This window comes from Stegostoma tigrinum, chromosome 20 (assembly GCF_030684315.1).
Source record: "Stegostoma tigrinum isolate sSteTig4 chromosome 20, sSteTig4.hap1, whole genome shotgun sequence".
NCBI lineage: Eukaryota > Metazoa > Chordata > Chondrichthyes > Orectolobiformes > Stegostomatidae > Stegostoma > Stegostoma tigrinum.
The window spans coordinates 8615592-8639256 of NC_081373.1; the positions used below are offsets into that span (position 1 = coordinate 8615592).

The 23665-nt window shown below is 43.3% G+C and overlaps 1 protein-coding gene across 1 annotated transcript in view; it reads right to left on the minus strand.

The window, feature by feature from the left end:
• Positions 1-23665, minus strand: part of hpse2 (heparanase 2) — a 264875-nt gene that overhangs the window by 61343 nt on the left and 179867 nt on the right. Inside the window, exon 9 of the mRNA XM_048551158.2 lies at positions 16836-16950. Coding sequence (XP_048407115.1) covers positions 16836-16950 — 115 coding nt within the window. The remainder of the gene's footprint in view (positions 1-16835; positions 16951-23665) is intronic.

The window sequence follows — 23665 nt, forward strand, 5'->3', positions numbered from 1 at the left end:
AAATTTAAAATATCTTTGCACAAGGATTGGGAGCAATCATTAAATCATTATTCTATCTCAGGCTTTCTAGCAACACCAAAAACTTTTTATTGCTTGAATGTGGAATGTCTGTGACAAAAGTCACTTGAATGAGGGGATAGTATTCAGTCCATTGACCAAAGGTGCTCACCGCTGAATGGTCACTTAATAAATCCAACGTACCCAAGGGATCTCCCCTCGCCCCTTAAATCCCATGACACTGAGCTGCAATCAAAACTCACTCAGCATCCTATTTTCATGTTCTAAACTTTTATTGGGGAAATTAAGAACAAGACCTGTTATTAGCAACAATTTGGACACCGTTGTTCCCTTTAACCTCACAAAGCTGAGTGGAGCCTTCTCTGTTTGTTCTCTGGCCTCTGGTCAGAAGATTATGACTTAAACACTTCTCTAAAACTTTAAACGCACAAAATCTTTCCAGATTAGTTGATGGGCTTGGAAGGTGCTGTCAAAGGAACTCTAGTGCGTTGCTGTAGTGCGTGTTTTAGATGGGACATGGTGCCACCATTGGGTATTTATGTTGAAGGGAGTGACTGTTGAAGGTGGTGGTGGATGGGGTGGGAATGAAGTGGACTGCTTTGTGTTGAGTATGTGTGGAACCACGGGAGAGGCAGCAATGGAGTGTAATTTGGATAAATGCAAGGTACTACATTTTGGTAAAACGATCAAGGGCAGGACTTATACAGTTAAAGGTAGTACTCTGGGTGGTGTTGTTGAACAGAGAGATTTAGGGTGCACAACTCTCTGAAAGGTGCATGGCAGGTGGTTAAGAAGGTGTTTAGGACACTTGTCTTTATTGCTCAGACCCTTGAGGATAGGAGTTGGGATGTCATATTGAGGTTGTACGGGATGGTGGTGAGAATGCTGCATACAGTTCTGGTCACCATGCTATAGGAAGGATATTATTAAATTGGACAGTGTGCAGAAAAGATTTACCAGGATGTTGCCCGAGTGGAATGTTTGAGTTATAAGGCGAGGGTGGAAAGGCTGGGGCTTTTTCCACTGGAGTGTAGAAGGATGAGGGGTAACCTTATAGAGGTTTATAAAATCACAGGCAGCATAGATGTAGTGAATACCCTAGAGTGAGGGAGTTCAAAACTAGCGGGCATACTTTTAAGGTGAGAGGGGACATACTTAAAAGGGGCCTGAAGGGTTACTTTTTCACAGAGACAGGTGCTTATACATGGAAAGAGCTGCCAGGGAAAGTGGTGGATGTCGGTACAATTACAACATTTAAAAGACATTTGGACGAGTACATGAAGGGGAAAGGTTTCGAGAGAGACAGGCAAATGGGACTAGTTACGTTTGGAAAACTTGGTTGGCATGGATGTGTTGGGTCGAAGGGCCAGTTTCTGTGCTGCATGCCTCGCTGCTGTTGAGTGTGCACGTGTACTGGCAAGATTTACAGACAGAAAGATGGAAAATACCTTCTTAAAAGTGCAGGATGTGAACTTGGAAATTGGAACTTGTATTTTTTTGCATCAGCACCAGCTTTTTCCCTCACGTGGAAAGTAACACTGAGACTTCAGGAAGGGAAGACCACAAGATTCATCTCCAGTATAAAATATTGCAAATACTTAGGTATGAGGGTAGGCTCAAAGACATTGGACTGTCACAAGAGGGAAAGATAAATTAGATCAGGGCTCATATGATGGCAAAGGAATAGATTGTGTTAGCAAAGGCAGCTTCATTTAATTATTCAGTTCAGGAGGACTAGGATTGGAGTACAAGTCAGAATCCTGTGTGATGCAAGGTGTAATAAGGCTCAATGATCAGTGGTGGTCCTTTATCCTAGACAGAAGTGCACTCCCGTTGAAGAGTTGCAAATTGGAAAGTGATCCCCTGAGATGCAGATCGTGCTGAACAGAATGTAGGAACTGGATGGAACCTTCAGGGCCATACTGATTCTCGGACTATTTTCAATCATTGAAAGCCATCCATCCCAATCTCCCTTTTTCTTTCTCTCACTATTCCAGCTTTGTTTCCATTCGGTATGCCATATCCTTAAACCTTTTGAAAGTTGAGGATGCTTCTCCCTTTTCAATTCCACTTTCTGTTTTGGAATTGTATCCAAAAAATTAACCAGAGCCAAGAATCTTCCGCAAGTGGTTTATTCAACCAGTTGACTAATGATTGATATAGTATGACTAGGTCAAATTGTGGATGTGAGTTTGCTCGCTGAGCTGGATCTTCTCAAAACTCGCTAGGTCAAATTGTGACACAACTTTATGTAACTTATTAAGGTCACTGTGGCTGGATAAGTTATAACATTGTCTTCCCACATGATTCAACATTAAAACTAAATTTTACACTGGACGCAGACATATTGCTCAAATCAGTTCCAACAAGGGCCAGTATCTGTTCAGCATTTTCATAATTAATTTCTTAATTGTGACACATTCCTTAAACCATGTTACTTCCATTATTTGGGAACATGTGGGATACAAAGAAAGTATTCATCAATTTATGAGATGTGGGATTTGTTGGATGGACCAATATTTATTACCCAGAGTCAGCTGCGGGTCTGGATTCACTGTATGCCAGATCAGTCAAGGATGCTAAGTTTGCTTCCTTGAAGGATATTAGTGAACCAGATGGGTTTTTACTAAAATCGATAGCATGGTCTCCATTGGGCTAGCTTTCTATTGGCTTCAATTTTCACCACTTGCTACGGTGGGACTTGAAATTATGACCCCAGTTTATTTGAAATAAAAACAGAAACTGCTGGAGAATCTCAGCAGGTCTGACAGCATCTATGGAGAGAAAGCATAATGTTTTGAGTTCAATGACGCTTCACCAGGCTCTCAGAATATTTACCTAAGGTTTATAAATTGCTAGTAGAGTCATAGAGTCTTACAGCATGGAAACTAGACCCTTCGGTCCAACCAACCAATCAAAGCTGTACGTAATCCCAAACTAAATTACCCCCACTTTCCTGCTCCCGGCCTTTATCCCTCCATATGTTCCCTATTCATGTATCTATGCAAATATCTTTTAAATGCTGTAATTGTACCTGCATCTATCACTTCTAGTAACTATACCACTGCACTACCTCCATAACTGACACATTTCCCAACAACGGACATGATACTATGGTGAATTCTCTTACAAACAAATAGACCAAATATTCAGGCAAGAACAAAAAATCAGTCATCTCCACTGACACATTTCAATGTGTATCACCAAAATGTTGTCAGTTGAGTAAGGGCTTCTTCTCAGAAGTAGGTTTTCAGGAGCCTACTTAGGAGATTGAGAGGCTGAGAAATTCATAGAATCCCTACAGTGTTAAAGCAGGCCTTTCGGCCCATTGAGTCCATACCAACCCTCCGAGCAGCATCCTACCCCTCCATCCCTCTCCCTATCCCTATAACCCTGCATTTTACCATGGTTAATCCACCTATCCTACACACCCCTGGACTCTATGGGCAATTTAGCTCAATCAATCCACTCTAATCAGCACATCTTTTGACTGTGGGATGAAACTGGAGCACCTGGAGGAAACCCACTCAGACATGGAGAGAATGTGCAAACACCACACAGATCTCTGGTGCTGTGAGGCAGCATGGCTAATCGCTGAACCTCCATACCATCCCAAATTTACAAAGGAATTTGCAGCAATAACAGCCTCAGCTTCTGACAACATCAGAGTGATGAGAATCAGGAACGTGTTGCATATGGGTCTGGACGGGATTACTCTGAGGGGGTGGGGGTAATGGTCCATAAAGGCCACCTACTCTTGTAGTGTCGCGTGGATTTGTGGCAGAACAGCTTAGCATCTTGGAGGACTGAAACATAACATTGGGTTTCTCCTCAGAGTTACTGCTCATCTCCTTATAATCTGTCACCAGTTGCTAACATCCTTTATTTATTCACTGGATCACTAGGCTAATCGATGGATGACTATTATCCATCTCTAACTGCCCAGAATCAACCCTATTGCTGTGGGTCTGGACTCACGTAGGCCAGACCTGGTAAAGATGGCAGTTTCCTTCCCTGAAGGACATTAATGAACCAGATGGGTTTTCCTGACAATTGCCAATGGATGCGTGGTCATCTTTAGGTTCTTAATTTCAGAATTAATTTTTTATTGAATTCAAATTCCACCATCTGCCATGGTGTGATTCGAACTCTGGTCCCCAGAATGGATTCCGGGCCTCTGGGTTATAATAGTCCAATGATAGTACCACTAGGCCTATGCATTAATTATACCTTGTTAACTGTAAGAGGCTCTCCAAGTTGGACCAGGAAGTGGTTTGGTTCCAAGCAGGCTGTGTAACTCCCTACACTTGAAAGGGATGGAGGCATGAGCTAGGAAAGGGTGAGTGCTGGAGATTGCATTAGGCTCCACCCAGTCTGAGGACATCACACAGTCCCGGGTGGAGAGTGGAGGAAGTTGGCGGGAGATCCAAGTGGCTCAGACAAAACAACTCTGGCTGGTGTTAGTCAAACAGGATGATGCAAAATTGGCTGAGTGATAGGAAACTGAGAGTAACGGTTAATGGATATGTTTTCGAGCTGCAGGTTCAGACCAACCTCAAATCCATAAAACCATTTGAGGCTTCATACAAAGTATTCCCTTCAACTTTACAACACAAAATTATCTTTATTCAGATCGCCCTACAGCACAAGACGGGGACTGGTGATGACTCACTGCAGTCAAACTTACGAAATAAGCGCAAACTTTCCACTCAGGTAAAAGAAACAATGCCAGAAAGGGTTACTCATGGTCTGTCTCCTATTTAATTTGGATCACAATGATGTTGAATGAACCAACATGCTAACCCATAACTGAACACAGTGTTGTGTAGTGTTCAAGGGGGTGGTTAGCTCATTTGGTTGGATGGCTGGTTTGCAATTCAGAGTTCAATTCCCGCACCATCTGAGGTCACCGTGAAGGACTGTCCTTCTCAACCCCTCCCCTCGCCTGGGGCATGGTGACGCTCAGGTTAAACCACCCTCAGTTGTCTCTTGCTCTCTCTAATGAGAGAGCACCCCTATGGTCTTGTAAGACTATGGGTGACTAAATATAGAAGGTGATCTCCAAAAAAAACATGAGCACAACTATAATGAATTATTTACTATTGTGACCCATTCACTCACAAACACTCCAAATCCTTAACCACTATCTAGGTTTCCTTGTCAGATCTTTATTTTAAATTTTCTTTGAATTTCAAATTACCACAGAGAAAAAGAACAGTAATGAGAGAAAGGCCTAATTGAGTGTGTTCTCTCAAGGTTTACACTGAGATGCAGATTCCCATGCAATTCTGCATGTGGCAGTACTTAAGTCAGACTTTTAAAATCCCCTTATTTCAAAAAGTCTTGAAGCATTTGAAGATATTGGGCAATAGAGGCAGTTACACATTGTGGTGCTTGTTGTATACAGTTTAGCAAAGAATACAAATAACCATTTGTTAATGTGTAATTTGATCATAATTCTGCAACAAGGGCCCTGATTTCAATTTTAATCACCCTTGCCTACTGATAACAAGGCATTAGAGGAGTTTGTTTGAGGCTGAGTCAACTTATTAATCTACGTATTCACTCTGAAACATGCTAGCAATAACTCAGAATTCACATCAAGCTGAGGTAGGGCAGGCAACGGCAGTTTGAGGAAACAATCAGTGCCCGTTTAAGCAAATGAGCAAAACTCGGCAAATGGATTATAATGTTGGAAAGTATGTAGCTATGTACTTTGGCAGGCAGAAGAGGAGCTGAATATTATTTAAATGGAGAAAGACTGTTGAAAGCTATAGAATAGAGGGATTTGGAAGTCCATGCTTGTGAATCATGAAAAGCTAGTGTCCAAGTTCAACAGATAATAGGGGCAGCAAATGGAATTTTGGTCTTGTTTGAAAGGGAATGGCGTATAAAAATAGGCAGGTCTGCCTAAAACTGTTCAAGCAACTAGTTAGAAGACAGATGGAATGCTGTGAACAGTTTTGGATCCCTTATTTCAAGAAGATATTGGAGACATAGCAGGCAGTCCAGAGAAACTTCACTACGCTGACCTCAGGCATGGAGGGTTTATCTAATGAGGACAGGTTGAGTAGATTGGGCCTAAGATAAAGATGAGGAGGAATTTCTTCTCTCAGAGTGTAGTGAATCTGTGGAATTCTTTACCACAGATGACAGTCGAGGCTGGGTCATTTAAGCTGAGATCAATTTTTAATGAGTAAGGGAGTCGAGGGTGATGGGGAAAAGGCAGGAAAGTGGAGTTGGGGATTATCAGATCAGCCATGATCTCATTGAATGGTAGAGTAGATTCAATGAGCCAAATGGCCTATATCTGCTTCTATGTCTTGTGCTCATAACACGATGGAACACAACAGTTAGCCAGGAGAGGCCAAGGAAACATTTTGCGGAATCCAGTACATCAAGACAATGGTGTTACTTGTCCATGGTGAGATGGTTATAATTGTTTGAATTCAGTATTGGGTAAAAACTGTTTGCACCATCAGTCTTGACCTTTCTGAATTCTCATGTACATGATTCTTGCTTCCTCACAGTGAGGGAAGGCTGGATGATTCTTGTTCTGCTTTGGCCTGGTGGGTTGGGGGGCAGGTGGTACTTGTTTTGATGGAATCAGCCCCACCTCTGTTACACAGAGGCTGCCTCTAAAATAATGTTGAGGTGGGACCATGGCTACTACATTGGGCCAGCTGCTTTAATAGAGTGGGCAGCTCTTCCATCCCCAGTACATTCCTATCCCTGGAAGAGCTTCCCATTAGTGGGAGAGTGTTAGGGCACCATCCTGGCACAGCTCCACTGGCCCCATTCTTGCACTCCACCTCCTCAAAGCCATTACCATGAGGAGATATCTAAGCTCCCGCAGCAGCGCTAATCCAGAAAACCCAATGCACCAAGCTGTGGCCTAAGAACACGGCTTCTCAAAATTGAGGTGGAGACCGTCCCACATGAAATTCTGTGGAAATGAGCAACAATGGTGCCTATGGAGCTCTGACAGAGTTTGTATAGCTGTGTTCCCGCTTCACTGTCACAGTTCAGACTGAGAGCTCCCAACAATTTTCAAGCTCCCAAATGGGAATCACAGTGGGGAATCACTTACTGAGAAGGACTGAGTTAAAACAAATATTCCCAGTTCCATGTGTGTGCTTCACTAGGGGCAGCTCCACATCGGGGGGGAGGGGGGGGGGGTCAATATAATAAAATCCCTCCTGAATGGTAAACCCAAACTAACTCTAGTTTCTTTACAGGGGTAAGAGCTAAACCGTTTTTGTCATGGTCTGAGTTCAGATCTCCAATTTAAACCCATTACACTTAATTACACTATCAGATCTGACCTTTCCCATCTGGAAGTGTTTTAGATTACATTGAAAATAATTTACCAACTAATTATTTTGCTAACATGCCCAGCAAAATTAGAACTGAAATTTTTACTTCCCGTGAACAGCTTTATTTGTGATACATTAATTTTGCTGGCTACTTTCTCTTCTGTTTAATTCTAGTTCTCAAACAGTAGAGCAAAGTTTTTTTTTCTGACCTTGAAACAACTTAACTCTTGACATGTCTCTCTACAATTCTCTGAGTAAATAGGCCATTTCCACAGTGAATGGGTTATTCCAATCTCACCGGTGACTGATTGATCTACGAAACGCTTTTCTCTCAAAGTTAACTTTTCGGTATAATTTTGATGGGCTTTGCTTCTTTAGTGCTTTACTTTTTCATCAACATTTTCCTCTCTGTCTCTCCCCCTCCCTCTCTCTTCATTTTTACACTCATTATGGTCTCTCACTTTGTCCACTCATCAGCCAGAAAGAAAAACCAGTAATGTTGGAAATGAATATACAAGTGTTTCTGGCCTTCCAGTCTGAAGTGTGCACGATGTTTCATTCTCTACTTTAACTGCTTTTCCCCTTCCAGCCAAGCACTTACTTTGGGTTAGGAGAGAGATAACATCTCATTACTGGAATTTCTTAGGTCTCTCTTTCAGTAAGAACTTCCCTCAGTCACAGGATTGTTAAATCATCATTCTCTATCCCACCCAAGGTGGATAGAACATTAGCCTCCTAAGAGCAAAGATCACCAACCATCTATCCTGGACCACCCACGTAGATGCGACTATCAAGAAAGCACAACAATGCCTCCCTCCTCAGGAGGCTAAGGAAATTCAGTATTCCATAAGGACACTCCCCAACTTTTATAGATGCATCATAGAAGGCGTTCTATGTGCTTGGTTCAGCAATTTCTCTGCCCTGGACTGTAAGAAACTACAGAAAGTTGTGAACACAGCCCAGTCCATCACACAAGCCAACCTTCCATCCATTGACTCCATCTACACTCCTCATTGCCGCAGAAAGGCAGCCAACATCATCAAAGACTCCTCCCACCCCAGCTATAATCTCTTCCAACCTCTTCCATTACGCAGAAGATACAAAAGATTAGACACATGTACCAACAGGTTCGAGAACAGCTTCTTCCCTGCTGTTATTAGACTTCTGAATGGGCTTCTCAAATTTTAAAACCTAATGTTAATCTTGCTTTTTGAGCAGCCGTAACTTTATATCCGTCACTGTTCAATCACCTTATGATGTGTATGTCCTTGTATGTTGATGATCTGTCCGTATGCATGCAAAACAAAACTTTTCACTGTACGTGCATTTGACATCAATAAAACAAATCAACTCAAATCAAATTATCATCCTAACCAGGATGAAAGGATTGTCATTCAGTATCCTACTCAAAATGCGATTGTTGTTCTCCATCTTGACCAAAATGTGATTGTATTCCAGGAAAGATAGATTGCCAATACCCATCCTGATAAGGTGTTTCCAGACAGAGACATAGAAGCTGCAGGAACTCTTTTACCCTTATCACCACTCACATTCTCCGATATTCACCACAGCACTAAAAGCACTGAGATGAACCAGATCATACTGTTACTGCAGAAGGCTGTGTACAGTATACATGGGAGAAGAATTCCATCACTCAGGGATGCGATCAGCATTTTCATCCAATCACTGAAACTGAGTTTTAAAATTAAGTAAAAAGATTACAAACATGATTCAGGAATAAAGTAGGCATAGCAGATTTAAGGATGTGTCTCCTTACTTTTGCGACTCTGTGAACTTCAATGAGGCAAGAAAAGTTCTTTTAAAACCAGATATTTAATGAGAATGGCTTCATAATTTCACAGCAGAGAAGTTGATGTTGTTGTGTTTCTGGGGCTGTGAGAATGTGCAATGTGCAGATGATCAGGAGTTGAGTTGTTTACGGTGGAACTGTTTCAAAAGCTTGTGATTTCAAATAAACCTGTTGGACTATAACCTGGTGTTGTGTGATCTCTGACCTCCACGCAGACAGTCGCCCGAGGCTGGAATCAAACCTGGGTCCCTGGCCTGTGAGGCAGAAGTGCTAGCTACCATGCCAGCCACTAAATGACTGTAAGTGACATTTAAAAGGATTAAATTAGATTAACATACACAGGAAGCAGCAGATGAAATTGCTCAAATGTGAATGTCAGAATAATGAACAGCCGTATTCTAAACAACAAACACAGAATAACGGTTGAAATTTGCAATGAGCAGGAATAAAACGGGAACAGAGATTATGTCCATATATCATTGTAACTGACTTTGGTGATATTGATAGGACGGAAGGGGGTACTGTCATTACAATGTGAGTGGGGTTCCTCAGACTGACTTGATTCCCAGTATCTCAACCCAGTTGGAATTAAAACTCCAGTGTTAGGAACTTGTGATATATTATTAAACTGTGACTTTGCTGTTGCACTGTATTATCCTGGACTGAAGCAATCTATTATGGAAATCTTTGTCAGTCAATACTCCCCAGTAATACATAAGTAGGTCTAAATGTGCCTCAGTCTTTTATGATACATTGGGAATTAGTATTTCAAATCATCCTTTATCAGGATCTCAATCTTGCGGAGCCCCAGCTCGCCCTCAGACTTCCTTTCCCAATGTGATTCCTGAGTTTTTTTCAACAAGCACTCATTAATTTGGACAAATCTTCGACCCCAATTCGTTTCAACCCTGATGGGGTCCTACCCTACGGATCTTGGACGGTCACCTAAGTTTTGCTAATTTGAAACCAGAGCTTGCATCAATTTTTATTTTGCATTAAGTCATAATAAAAAGAATATGTGAGTGGGCTAAGGGGAGGAGGGGAAGCAGATTCATTTGAATGGGTGTGTGTCCAGGCGGGTAGACCTCACATCGGTTACTTATTTGGATTTCCTGTGTGGTTTCAACACAACTTCTCATAACACAGACGCCACCATGACACGAGACTCACCACTAGACCAAATCTGACACAGGCAAACCTCCGCTTTCAAAAGGAGCGCTTAGGAGAAATTGGATTAATTGCAGATTTACTGTGGCTTCTCTAATCCCATTATAGCTTCCTCAGGATGCAGTAGGAAAGCAACACTCCCTCCAGAGTATATGTTATGCTGTATAATTAAGTCTTTAAAATACTTTAAATTGGCTTTGTAAACCCATATATCAATAATCTTGTTCGATATAATGAACAGTTTAAGCTTGTAGTATGTCAGGAGTGAGGTAGAGTGGGCACTCATTTACCTCATCTACGATCAAGCCTGTTTCTTCCAGAAAGAATCACTTCAGCCCTCCTTTAAATTTCCCACAATGTTTTAGAGGCAAATGACAAGTCAAATTTCTAGGAATTCCTTAAGGATTCTTCCAGATATCATAGGGAAATTGACGGAAAATTCAATAATTTGAATCTAATACCTGTAAGTGTGTGTGTATGTATGTGTGTCTGTGTGTGCGCACACGCGTGTTTATTTGCATATGTGTGCATGTGTTTAGTGTGTGTGTGTGTATATGAGCGTTGTGCGTGTGCATGTGTGTGAATGTCTGCCTGCATGTGCATGTGTGTGTTTGTACGTATGTATTTGTGCATGTGTGTATATGTGTGTGTGCGCGTGTGTGTGTATGTGAATGTGAGTGTGTTCATGTATGCGTGTGTGTATACGTGTATGTCTGTGTGTGTGTTTGTGTGAATGTGTGTGTGTGCGTGAGAGTGTATGTGTGTGTGTGTGTATGCGTTTGTGTGTGCGTGAGTGTGTGTGCTTGTGTGTGTGTGTGTGTGTGTGTGCGTGAGTGTGTGTGCTTGTGTGCTTGTGTGTGTGTGTGTGTGTGTGTGTGTGTGTGTTTGTGTGTGTGTGTTTGTGTGTGTGTGTGTGTGCGTGTTTGTGTGTGTGTGTGTGTGCGTACGCGGCGTGTGTGCTTTGCTTATGCAACCACTTTTGGGAAAGTTCCCTTTGGGAATTAAAAGAGGATGTAAAATGGGAGCTGGCCAATCAGCCTCCTTTAGCCTCAGGATCCATTCCATTACCATCACTGGGAGCCTCACAGCGACTGGGCATTTGTGCTCCACTGAAGCTAAGCTCTGCAGTGAGTCACTGAGCCTTTGTTTGTTATAGCTGTGTGTACCCATAGCTTTTCGCTTTCTCCTAATCAGTTACCCAACTCTTTGTTTGTGAAGGGACATTTACCAGACTAAAGGAGACATTAATTAATACAGAAAGAACTTTTTTTTGTTGGGGGAAACCCACCAATTACATAACGACGACTAAGTATCCTTGTGAGTTTGCATGTCTGACTTTTTATGGTTGAGGCAGAGGGATAAAATTATGCTCTTTTACTGGGTATTGTCTGTATTTTTATCTTCTAAGTTAAATACCACACACCGTTTTTATGTCAGTTTTGAAGAGTGCAGGCACAATCATTGATCTTCAGTCAGATATACACTCAAAGATGTTTACCTGAGCACCCTACTGAATTGATCTTACCTGTGGAATCACACCCCTTACACATGTGGCCATGTGTCCAAGGCAGTACACTTGTCTTGTCCTTTAGTCACAGTTCCTTTCAGATGCTGTCCCCTTTCTCCTTTGTGATTACATTCCCTACAGTGTGGAAACAGGCCCTTCGGCCCAATGAGTCCACACTGCCCTTTGGGCCATCCCACCCCAGACCCATCCCCCTATAACCCACACATCCCTGAACACCACAGGCAATTTAGCATGGCCAATTCACCTAGCCTGCACATCTTTGGACTGTGGGAGGAAACTGGAGCACCCGGAGGAAACCCACACAGACACGGGGAGAATGTGCAAGCTACGCAGACAGTTGCCCGAGGCTGAAATCGAACCCAGGTTCCTGGCGCTGTGAGGCTGCAGTGCTAACCACTGAGCCACCGTGCCACCCCTTATGGTGCTGTTTAGTGGTGCCATTAAAAGTGGGAATCATATTGTCTGAAATTTGCTGAGGGATATTATCAATTCTTGAGTAAATCCTCACTTGTACAGTGCTTAGATTTGTATAAAAGTTTCATATTTACTGGTGGGAATTGGGTTCTTAAAAGTTTAGCAGAGCATCTGCTTAGTATTCACTGATGAGAGTGTTTGATTTCTGTCGCTATTTATTCTCCATCTTCCAGTGTCAATCCTAATGACACCGTGGGGCTGTAAGTAAATGCTCCTCCTCTAGGCCCTTCAGAGTCAGCAAAGAGAGTTTTTCTTTACTTCCAGTTGAGTTGAATTCCAACACTCAATCCAGATGTGAGAGAACCCGTGTTCTAAGTCATAACAACCTATAGAAGAGATTTGATGCAGGGTCTGCAGTGTTAACAGGTTATAGCACTATTTAAAATTAATCACAGGAAGACTCCCAACTGCATTTTAGTTTTATATATGTGGCTTAGCAATATTGGTTTTCAGTCTCGCAACTTCAGAAGTTATCTTGTATATTAATCTCAGTTGATAGTTATAACAAAGCATGCAGGGACTAATAAGGGACTAAATCTCTGACTGGTGGCTGCCTCTCGGTTTCCATGCCTTTCAGGAACAGTACACACAGACAAAGCCAAGCCCACATGTGCTGTTCTGGCAACAAACTCTGCCAGCTGGAGTGACATGAAGATAATGTTTCAGATTGCAGCTCTGTGATACCGTTTTACATTCCAAATCATAAAATAACACCTCTTTCATCTTTCTGATAGCTCCCACGGGAAAAATAGTAAGATATCCCTGAGCTCTATGAAGTCACTATTGCAAACATTGCACGCCAGACCAAATACACACACAATCACACACACACGCACACGACACAGACACACACACACACACACACACACACACACACACACACACACGACACAGACACACACACCCACACACACACTCTTATACACAGATGCACACACACACACTTTTACACAGACAGACAGACAGACACCCACACACACACACACACACACACACACACACCCACACACACGACACAGACACACACACACACGACACAGACACACACACACGACACAGACACACATTCTTATACACAGATGCATACACACACTCTTTTACACAGACTGACAGGCGCACACACACACACACACACACACACACACACACACACTCTGAAACACAGAGACACACATACACACTTTCATACATGTACACACAGAGACACACATACACACTTTCATACATGTACACACAGAGACACACATGCAAATGCACACAAACACAGACACACACGCACACAGGCACAGAGACACATACATACACATACACACACATAGTCTCACACACACATACACAGAGACACATGCATCAAAACATACATGCGCACAGACACACACACGGACACACAAGCACACAGACAGACACTCTCACACACACACAGACACACAGACACCCACACACACCCACATACACACACAAGCACACAGAAACAAACACTCTCTTTCGCACACTGACACACACACAGAAACACAAACATACACAGACACAGAGAGAGATACACACTTGCATGCACACATATGCACAGGTACTGTCACATGTGCACACACACAGACACACACACATGCATATATGTATGCTTCACATACACATGAACATGAGCAAATGCACACACACACATACTCACACTACAAACCCACACACAAATGCCTATGCAGACACACACACATACAGGCATATGCATAGTCAGACACACACATTCTCCTTACAATCAAAATTACTTTGTTTTATGAATCTTAAAGAACAGAGGGAGGCACTTCAGCCCATCTTATGCTGGCTTTTTGAAAGACAAACCCGGTTATGCCCACTCCCTTTGGCATTTCATCATAGCCCTGTAACACGGCAGCACCACGACCAACAGTGCAGCACAGGAACAGGCCCTTCAGCCCATTAAGCCCGTGCTGGCACACAACATCTTTCTAAATGACAAACCCCTTGCCTCTATGTGGTCCGTATCCCATTATAGGTTATCACCTATTTATACATCTGATAAGGTGCTTCTTATGTTTTTCATTTTGACAGAGTGGATGTTGTCTTGGGAAAGGGATTAGGATAGGATATAGTTTTTATAAAGCAATGTGAAACATAAAAATGTTCTTTTATTTTGTATCCTTGTTGATCAGCAAACTGGCTATTGGTTATTCAAACAAAGACTTTCCCCCATTTGAAGTAGCAACTGGATTACTATTGCAAGTGCACTCAGATCTTTGCAAGAAAAACTATTCTAAATTAATCAATGTGATTCCTAAAACTTCTCAAATTAAAGGTACAGAACTATAGCAGGGCATTTTAATCCGGAGTTTATATTCAAACACATGCAGTACACTAAGTGATGAAAAGAGCAATTTTGGGAGATTTTTAAAAAGTTAATTGCAGACTCAACATTTGAGTTAGTTCAAAAGGTTTCAGTAAGCTTTTGAATATGGAATGGGCAAACTGCAACATTATAGATCAATTGCACATCTATTGTATGAGGGGAGAATGTTAATTGATGAAATCTGAACCTTTTAAAGAAATGAAGAGAATCAATAATGTGATACAGCAGCACTCTGTGAAGAAGGACAGGAATACCAAACAGGGCAAGGGATCAAATTTCTCTTTTACTAAAAACAGGAATGAATGAGACCATTTGCTTCAAAGTTCCCTACTCTTGTAGGTGGTATTTTTAGATAGAGCAACTCCCTTGTCTCTCTCTTTATCTCGCTCTGTCCATCTCAGGTCATAAACTGAAGAAGTCAAAATGGAAGAAATCATTTCTACATCTGCAGAGAGTTATTTGGAAATAGACCAGCCCTGTGCGTGCTACGTATTGACTCTGTTTAACTAAAAAGGGGACAGAATGAGCAAGATCTGTGCGAGAAAGAAAATTAACATGAGGGAAGCACAAATCAAAGTTGTTGGTTTTCTCTCTCCCAGTCTGAATGAAGGAACATCCCCACGTGGACACAGGGAGTGAATAAATCTAATCGTGCATAAGGAAGTAGCCAGGCTGGATGGGCTCAGTAGTCTCTTCTTGTTCTGAGATGCATATTGGGGAATGAATGGAGCGTGTTTTTCTGTGTGGAATGGCTAACTCTGCCAAGACAGCCTATAAAATTTCCAGGTGAAGTTTTATAAGCCAATACACATGAAAGAGTTGTACCATAGGGACTGACTTCTAAAGACACAAGGGGTTACAAGATGAAGATGTGAATAAAATAAGCTCGAAACTACTTATGGAGATTTGATTAGCACACACATGACTCTTTGACAAGTGTAACAATAAAAGGTTTAAGTTCAAAATTGGATTCTTTTCCACATTCGCTAAATTCCAGAGGAAAGAAAATCCAGAATGTTTCACATCACCACGGCAACAATATGTAAATATATGGATCTTGTTTATAGGATTCAGTCAGGTCTGTAAATTTAAAAATAAAGAGTCCATTTGCTCCCTCGGGAGGCCCTTAAACATCCAATAGCACGATATTGAAGAGCATGGGATTTCTTCCCAATGCTTGGTCAATTTTTATCCCTCAATCAACGCCACGAAAGAATATCTCAGCGATTTCATTACAGTTTGTGTACAAATTGACTGCCTTATTTACTACAACAACAACTACCACATTTCATCAGCTCAAGAGCGCTTTGGGACATCCCAAGATTATGCCAGGTGCTATATAAAGGCTGCACTTTCTTTCCTACATGGTGCCATATATGTATTTGTCCTGCTGCCCTGCCTGTGGTTGCAAACAGTTGGATTGCCCAGTCTATGAACTCTTCTGCCTTGTGAAGGATTTGTAGGTAAGTTCATTCTATGTGCAAATTGCATGAGGGGTTGCAATTCCTCCTCCTCTCCTCCACACCAGCACAATGCCGAAGATATAATTCTGAATTTCACTTGGGGATATGGCTTTTTATCCCAAAAATTTACAATTACTCAGAACAATTGCACCTTTTATTGATATTTCACTGTTGGTTTTTTGTCAGAATTTGATGATTATGGAAGAAGACAGGAGTTGAAAGAATTCCACATAGTTTCCATTACTCTTGGAGAGTTTTGGGGACAAAAGAATTCATACCGGGCTGGGATTTCCTCCAAGCTATATAGTATTACATCTACTAAATGGATTATAGGGTGACAGAGTGGTACTGTCACTGGAGTAGTCATCCAGTGGCCCAGTGTTCTGGGAACATGGGTTCAAATCTTACTGCAGCAGATGGTGAAACTTGAACTCAGTTAAAAGTCAGCCTCAAGTTGACTGTATGAGTATTGTTGTAAAAGCCTATTGGGTTTGCTAATGTACTTTAGCGAGTGAAATCTGTTGTGCTTACCTGTAAGGACATGGTCTTGTGTGATGGGCCCAGTTGCCTATTTCTGCTCTGATGTCTTACGATCTTACATGTGAAAGAACGGGCCTATAGCAACTTTTTCTTTTCTGACTCCTACATCCTTTAAGTTTCTAAAAAGTGACACTGTAAGAAGAGAAGATGTCTCAAAGCTTACCGGTAGGGGGTTGAAGTTCTGATCCACAAGGTGATTATATCCATGGTCAAAGAAGGAATTACGAATCACAACATCTATCCCTTGCTTGGCTGACATTCCCAATGTATTTAACCACCTGTAGGAATACAAGCAGAGAAAGTTTGTCCGTGCCTGGGGCAGTGCGCTGCGGGAGACAGACTCACAATAAAGATGCAGCAACTACCACAGATAAGAAACCCTTTTCCAAATGAACCGCACAGGAATCTGGAGAAATATCTGCGACACATTTTCCACTTAATTCAGAGCCCACTCAGTTGCGTAACAGAAGAATTGTCCTAGTTTCAGTTGAAGTGTTTTGTCGAATGAGGTTTGTGGTGCTTGGCCCAAAATTAGGTGGACCAGCTTCTACAGAATCAGAGAATCACAGAAGTAGGCCATTCAGCCCATGCACTGGATCTATCCTCTAGTGCCAATCTCCTGCCTTTTCCCCTTATCTGTACGCACACTTTCCATCCAACCCTCTCTTTAACTGATGTTTTACTTGAGCCTATCTCCACCACATTTCCAGGCAGTGCATTCTAGGCCCTAATTACTTGCTGTGTGAACAAGTAATTTATTTCTGACATCATCCTTGCTTTGTTAGTACATCATGTTAAATCTACCCTCCTCTTGTTCTTGTTCTTTTTACGAGTGGGACCAGCGCTTCCCCATCCACTCTGTCCCAACCCGGTCATAATTTTGGAAACCTCTATCAGTTTCACACCTACACAGGCCCAAAACCCCACCTCTTCCTCCGTCACATTGATGACTGTATCGGCGCAGCCTTATGCTCCCAAGAGGAGCTTGAACAGTTCATCCATTTCGCTAACACCTTCAACCCCAACCTTAAGCTCACCTGGACCATCTCCAACACATCCCTCACCTTCCTGGACCTTTCTGTCTCCATCTCAGGTAACCACCTACAACCGATGTCCATTCAAGCCAACCGACTCCCACAGCTACCTAGAATACACCCACTCCACCCACCTTTCTACAAAAATTCCATCCCCTATTCCCAATTCCTTCGCCTCCACCGCATCTGCTCCCAGGATGAGGCATTCCGCTCCTGCACATCCCAGATGTCCTCATTCTTCAAGGACTACAGTTTCCTCCCCGCAGTGATCGAGAATGTCCTCAACCGTGTCTCCTGCATTTTCCGCACTTCATCCTTCACACTCCGCCCTCTCAATAACTGCCAAAAGAGAATCCCCCTGGTCCTCACATAACCACCCCACCAACTTCCAGATACAATGCATCATTCTCCAAAACTTCTGCCATCCACAATCTGACCCCACCACCAAAGATATTTTTCCACCCCACCCTTGTCTGCCTTCCAGAGAGACCACTCTCTTCACGACGCCCTTGTTCGCTCCACACTCCACTCCAACCCCACCACACCCGGCACTTTCCCCGCAACAGTAGGAAGTGCTACACTTGCCGCCACACCTCCTCCCTCAACCCCATCACAGGCCCCAAGATGACTTTCTACATCAAGCAGATGTTCACCTGCACATCCACCAATGTGGTATACTGTATCCGCTGTACCCGGTGTGGCTTCCTCTACATTGGGGAAACCAAGCCGGGGCTTGGAGGCTGCTTTGCAGAACACCTATGCTCGGTTCGCAGTAAACAACTGCACCTCCCAGTCACGAACCATTTCAACTCCCCCTCCCATTCCTTAGACGATATGTCCATCCTGGGCCTCCTGCAGTGCGATAATGATGCCACCTGTAGCTTGCAGGAACAGCAACTCATATTCCGCTTGGGAGCCCTGCAACCCAATGGCATCAATGTGGACTTCACCAGCTTCAAAATCTCCCCTTCCCCTACTGCATCCCAAAACCAGACCAGCTCGTCCCCGCCTCCCTAACCTGTTCTTCCTCTCACCTATCCCATCCTCCCACCTCATGTTGCACCTCCATTTCCTACCTACTAATCTCATCCCGCCCCCTTGACCTGTCCGTCCTCCCCAGACTGACATATCCCCTCCCTACCTCCCCACCCATACTCTCCTCTCCACCTATCTTCTCCTCTATCCATCTTCAGTCTGCCTCCCCCCTCTCCCTATTTATTTCAGAACCCTCTCCCCATCCCCCTTTTCTGATGAAGGGTCTAGGCCCAAAACGTCAGCTTTTGTGCTCCTGAGACGCTGCTATCCCTGCTGTGTTCATCCAGCTCCACACTTTGTTATCTCAGATTCTCCAGCATCTGCAGATCCCATTATCTCAGATCTTTTCTGTGCCTTCTTGTCTCCAAGGAGAACAGTTCCAACTTCTTCAATCTGTCCTTATCACTGAAATGCCCCATTCCTGGAATCATCCTCGTAAACAGCTTCTGCACTCTCTCACACAATAATTCTTCACGGCGGCTGAGCTCCTGGTTACCTTTCCTGGGCATTGAGTGGCTGCAGAGAAGGAAATGTTTGCCACTGCATTGACTGTCTGTTACCTACCTCACTGCCACCATATTTAAAGCCCACCTATGCACCACTCACAACACAGCAAGCTAGGAGCTGGCCATCATACTGCAGTGTTGACCATTGACTCCTAAGCATAGACTTATTCAGGGCAGTCGGCATTTTCTGTGGGGGAAGTCTTGCCTCAGAAATTTGATTGAGTTTTTTGAGCAAGTGGTGAAGATGATTGACGAGGATAGGATGAGGAGGAGACTTTACTGAAATATGCGACAAGATCCTCATGGTACGTTGGTCCAGTAGATCAAATTCCATGGAATCAATGGTGACTTGGCAAGTTGGATAGTAATTAAGTTCTGAGGAAGCATCACCACACCTGAAACATTAACTCTGTTTTTCACTTCACAGGCATTGCCAGACCTGCTGAGCTTTTCCAGCAACTTAGTTTTTGTCCTAACTTGGTTTGGTTATGGAAGGTAGAGGGTAGTCGTGGAGGAGTGTTTTTCTGACTAGAAACCTACAACAGTGGTGCTCCACAAGGATCAGTGCTGTGTGTGTGGCCTGACTAGTAGGCTTGTAGAGGACATGAAAATCGTGGCAGTTATGGATAGTGAGAAAGGATATCAAACAATAGAGCAAGATACAGATTCCCAAATGGAATGCCTGTTGGAAAATTAGTCAATGGAGTTTAATCCAGACCAGTGTGAGGTGATGCATTTTGAGAGGGCAAATGCATGGGGAAAGCATACAGTAAATGGCAGGACCCTTAAGAGCATTGATATACAGAGGGATCTTGGAGTGCAAGGCCATAGCTCCCTGAAAGTGGCAACATAAATGATTAAAGTGATAATGAAGGCATATGGTTTGCTTATCATCTGTTGGGACATTGAGTATGAAAATTGGGAATTCATGTTACTGCTGTATAAAATGTTGCTCAGATCACATGTGGAGTATTGTGTAAAGTTCTGGTTGTCACTCTGTTGGAAGGATGTGGAGAGGGTCCAGAAGAGGTTTACCAGGACATTGCCTGGATTGGAGCGTATTAGCTACAAGGAGTGACCGAGCAAACTTGGACTGTTTTAACCAGAGCTATCAGAGGCTGTGGGTGGGGCGGCCTGATAGAAGTATATAAAATTATGAGGGGCATAAATATGATGATTGTCAAAGTCTTTTACACAAGCTGGAAATGTCAAATACTATGGGGCACAGGTTTAAGGTGAGAGAGAGTAAGTTTAAAGGGATGTGTGAGGAAGGTATTTTACGCAGAAGGTAATAGGGGTGTGGAACATGCTGCTGTGGGAGGGTAGTAGCAGATATGATAACAAAGTTTAAGAGACATTCAGGCAGACACAAAAACAGGCAGGGAATAGGGGGATAGGGGCCATTGGCAGGTGGGTGGGATTGGGTTAGAATGGTTGACACAAACTGAAGGGCCTGTGAAATAACATCACAGAGGCTGGCATCCCATCACGAAGTCATCCTTTACTTACACGTAGAGAGTCCTTGCTCCCTCAGAACCACCTCTCAGAGTGAAGAGGATGTCTGACGCTGCTGTTTTTTTTATCTGTCAGCCAAGGCTCCCTGATTGGGCCAGGTTACCATCCCCAAACAGGGAGCTCATATTCTTTTTGTCCACCTGGCTGACCTCTTTACAATCACATCATCCCTCCCTCCCTGAGTCCAAGGAGATAGGCCAGCTCTTTTTTTATCTAGTTCCTCCTGGGGTGTTTTAGCACTGCGTCAGGTTCCTCCAACTGTGTGCCTGATATGGGGGACGTGTCATGCACAATAACTCGCCTTTTGTGCACAGAGTGTCTCTCAAGAAATTAATTGTCTTCTTCAGGCAGCAAAGGCATTGAAGCAGTGACAGCTGTCATGTCTACCTCAGATTCTGAGGTACCTTTAACACTTGATGGAGAGAGAGAACCCATGGGTTCTGCAACAGTTGGAAAGGCTGTCGTGGAGCTAGGTACATTTTGCTCCCACACCATTTGGAGTTTAAAGTTTTAATATGGTCCATACGCTTGGTCAGGACCGTCACGCCTACCCAAACCTTATATATCACTGAACGTGACTTTGCATCGAACATGCCTTCCACCCATGCAGGCCCATTCCTGTAGTTCCTACAGCAAACTTTGTCCCCTGAAATAAACTGTCTCTCTTGCTTTGAGAAATCTTGTGCCAGCATTGGCATTCCTGACACCATTTTACTCTGCCTCCCAGTCCAGGAAGATCAGATTTAACCTGGTCCTGAGCCTTCCCCCCATTTTAACTCTACTGGAGCTATCCCTGTAGTTGCATGACTGCTGATCAAAATAGCTGAATGAAATAGCTACCAGGACAGTTTGGTAGCTAGTGAAGCTGTAGCTTCTTTAAGCCTGAGTTCAAAATCTGGACTGCTCTTTTTGCCAGATAATGGATGGTATAGAGCTGTCCTTATATGTCGAATACCATTCAACTTTAGGAAATACTCAAATTCCCTGCTGGTAAACAATGGCCAATTACCTGAGACCAACACTTCAAGGAGTACGTGTCCTGCAAAACACACGCACAGTTTCTCTCTCATCATTCCCATTTTTTTATTGAACAAACTCCTTGTATGTCCAGCCACTTTGAGAGGGCATCCACAATGATTAAGAACATTGAACCCATGAAAGAACCTGCAGAGTCAACATGTAAATGAGTCCATTCCCATGAAGGTGGGGGAGGGGTTTGCAGTTATTTTTGTCCTTGTTGGCACTCTGGGCATTGCCCCATCAATGTGGCCATGCCTGCCGCCGACCTGAACACCAGACATAACTTCTTGCCAACGTCTTCATTTTGGAAACCCTTGGATGATCCTGGTGGAGTTCAGCCTGTATCTGGTGGTGACCTTTACTCACTCTTGCTCCCCATAATAATACGCCGTCTTCTACTATGATCTGGTCTCTTGGAGATTTTAATTCCAGTTGTGCCGACCCTTTGGCATCCCCATCACTGGTAGCTGTTTCAATTTTTCCAGGATCGGATCTTTCTGCATCCAAAGTCTGATGTTCTCAGCTGTCACTAAGTGTGTCCATAAAATTTAAAATCATTACGGACTGTTCCAGTGGCATTTCCTACCTGGCCTCTTGGGCTTCCAACTTGTAATTATACGCAGTTAGTATTAGAGCCCACCACTGAGTGTAGCCTGAACCCAAGAGTGGCACTGCCTTGTTCGCTTTAGGTCAACCTAGTGCGGATTTGTGATCAGTTATTATTACATATTTACATCCAAAAAGATATTGTGAGATCTTCCTGATTCCAAGTATGACCGCCAAACCTTCCTTCTCTATCTGGGCGTATTGAAGCGCTGCATTAGCTAAAATCCTGGATGCATATGCTATTGAGCGTTCCTCTCCACTGAACCACTCATGAGCTGGTGCTACCCAATGCTTTACAGAGAGGCATCACCTGTCAATACCAGATCTCACTTGAGATCTTAGTGAGCACAGCAGCTGTTTCTTCACTTCCCTGAAAGCTAAGGCTTGGCTCTGCAACCATTTCCAAGGCTGACCCTTTATTAAGAATTGAAGCAAAGGTACTAGATGGAGGCCAGATTATGTACGAACTTTCCGTAATAATTCACCAACCCACTCAAGGAAAGACCTAAACTCCTGTGCAGACATGGGAGCTGGGGCACCTTCGATTGCCCTCACTTTAACTTCCAACTGGTGTAACCCAGTCTTGTTGAAGCTGCTGCCCAAGTAGGTCACTTTGGGTGCCTGGAACACACATCATCCCTTTTAAGGCAAATACCCACCTGGGAGAAACATCCAAGGACTATGTCCGGGTTCTCGATCTGCTCCTTATTGGTCTTCCATATTATTAGCATGTCATCCAGAGAAATGGTGATCTGGATTAGACCTTGTAAAATGTTCTCCATTGTCAGCTGAAAAATTCCCAGTTCCCCAAACGGCAGTTTCATATATTGATACGAGCCCTTATGTGTATTATTTGTAGCAAATTTCTGGGAATCCTTATCTAACCACAATTGTAAGTACACATGGCTCATGACCAACTTCATGAAGGGCAGCCCTCCTGGCAGCTTTGTGTATGAATCCTCGATGAAAGGGATTGGATACTTGTCCAGAGGCATGAAACGGTTTGCCATTTGTTTAAAATCTTCACAAAGGTAAACCGATCCTTCAGGCTTCATGATCGGTACGACCAGTGCTGCCCATTCTACAAACTGTGTACTGGTTTGATGATTCCTTCACTCTTCAGCCTCCAGATTTCAGCCTCTGCTTTTGCCTGTGAGGTAAATGGAACTGGGCGGGCCTTGCAGAATCATGCAGGTCCACAAGCTGTCCAGAAGAATTACTCCTTGCTTCTCACCTACCCCAATGTCAATTTCCCAGGAAAAACATAACTCATTCTT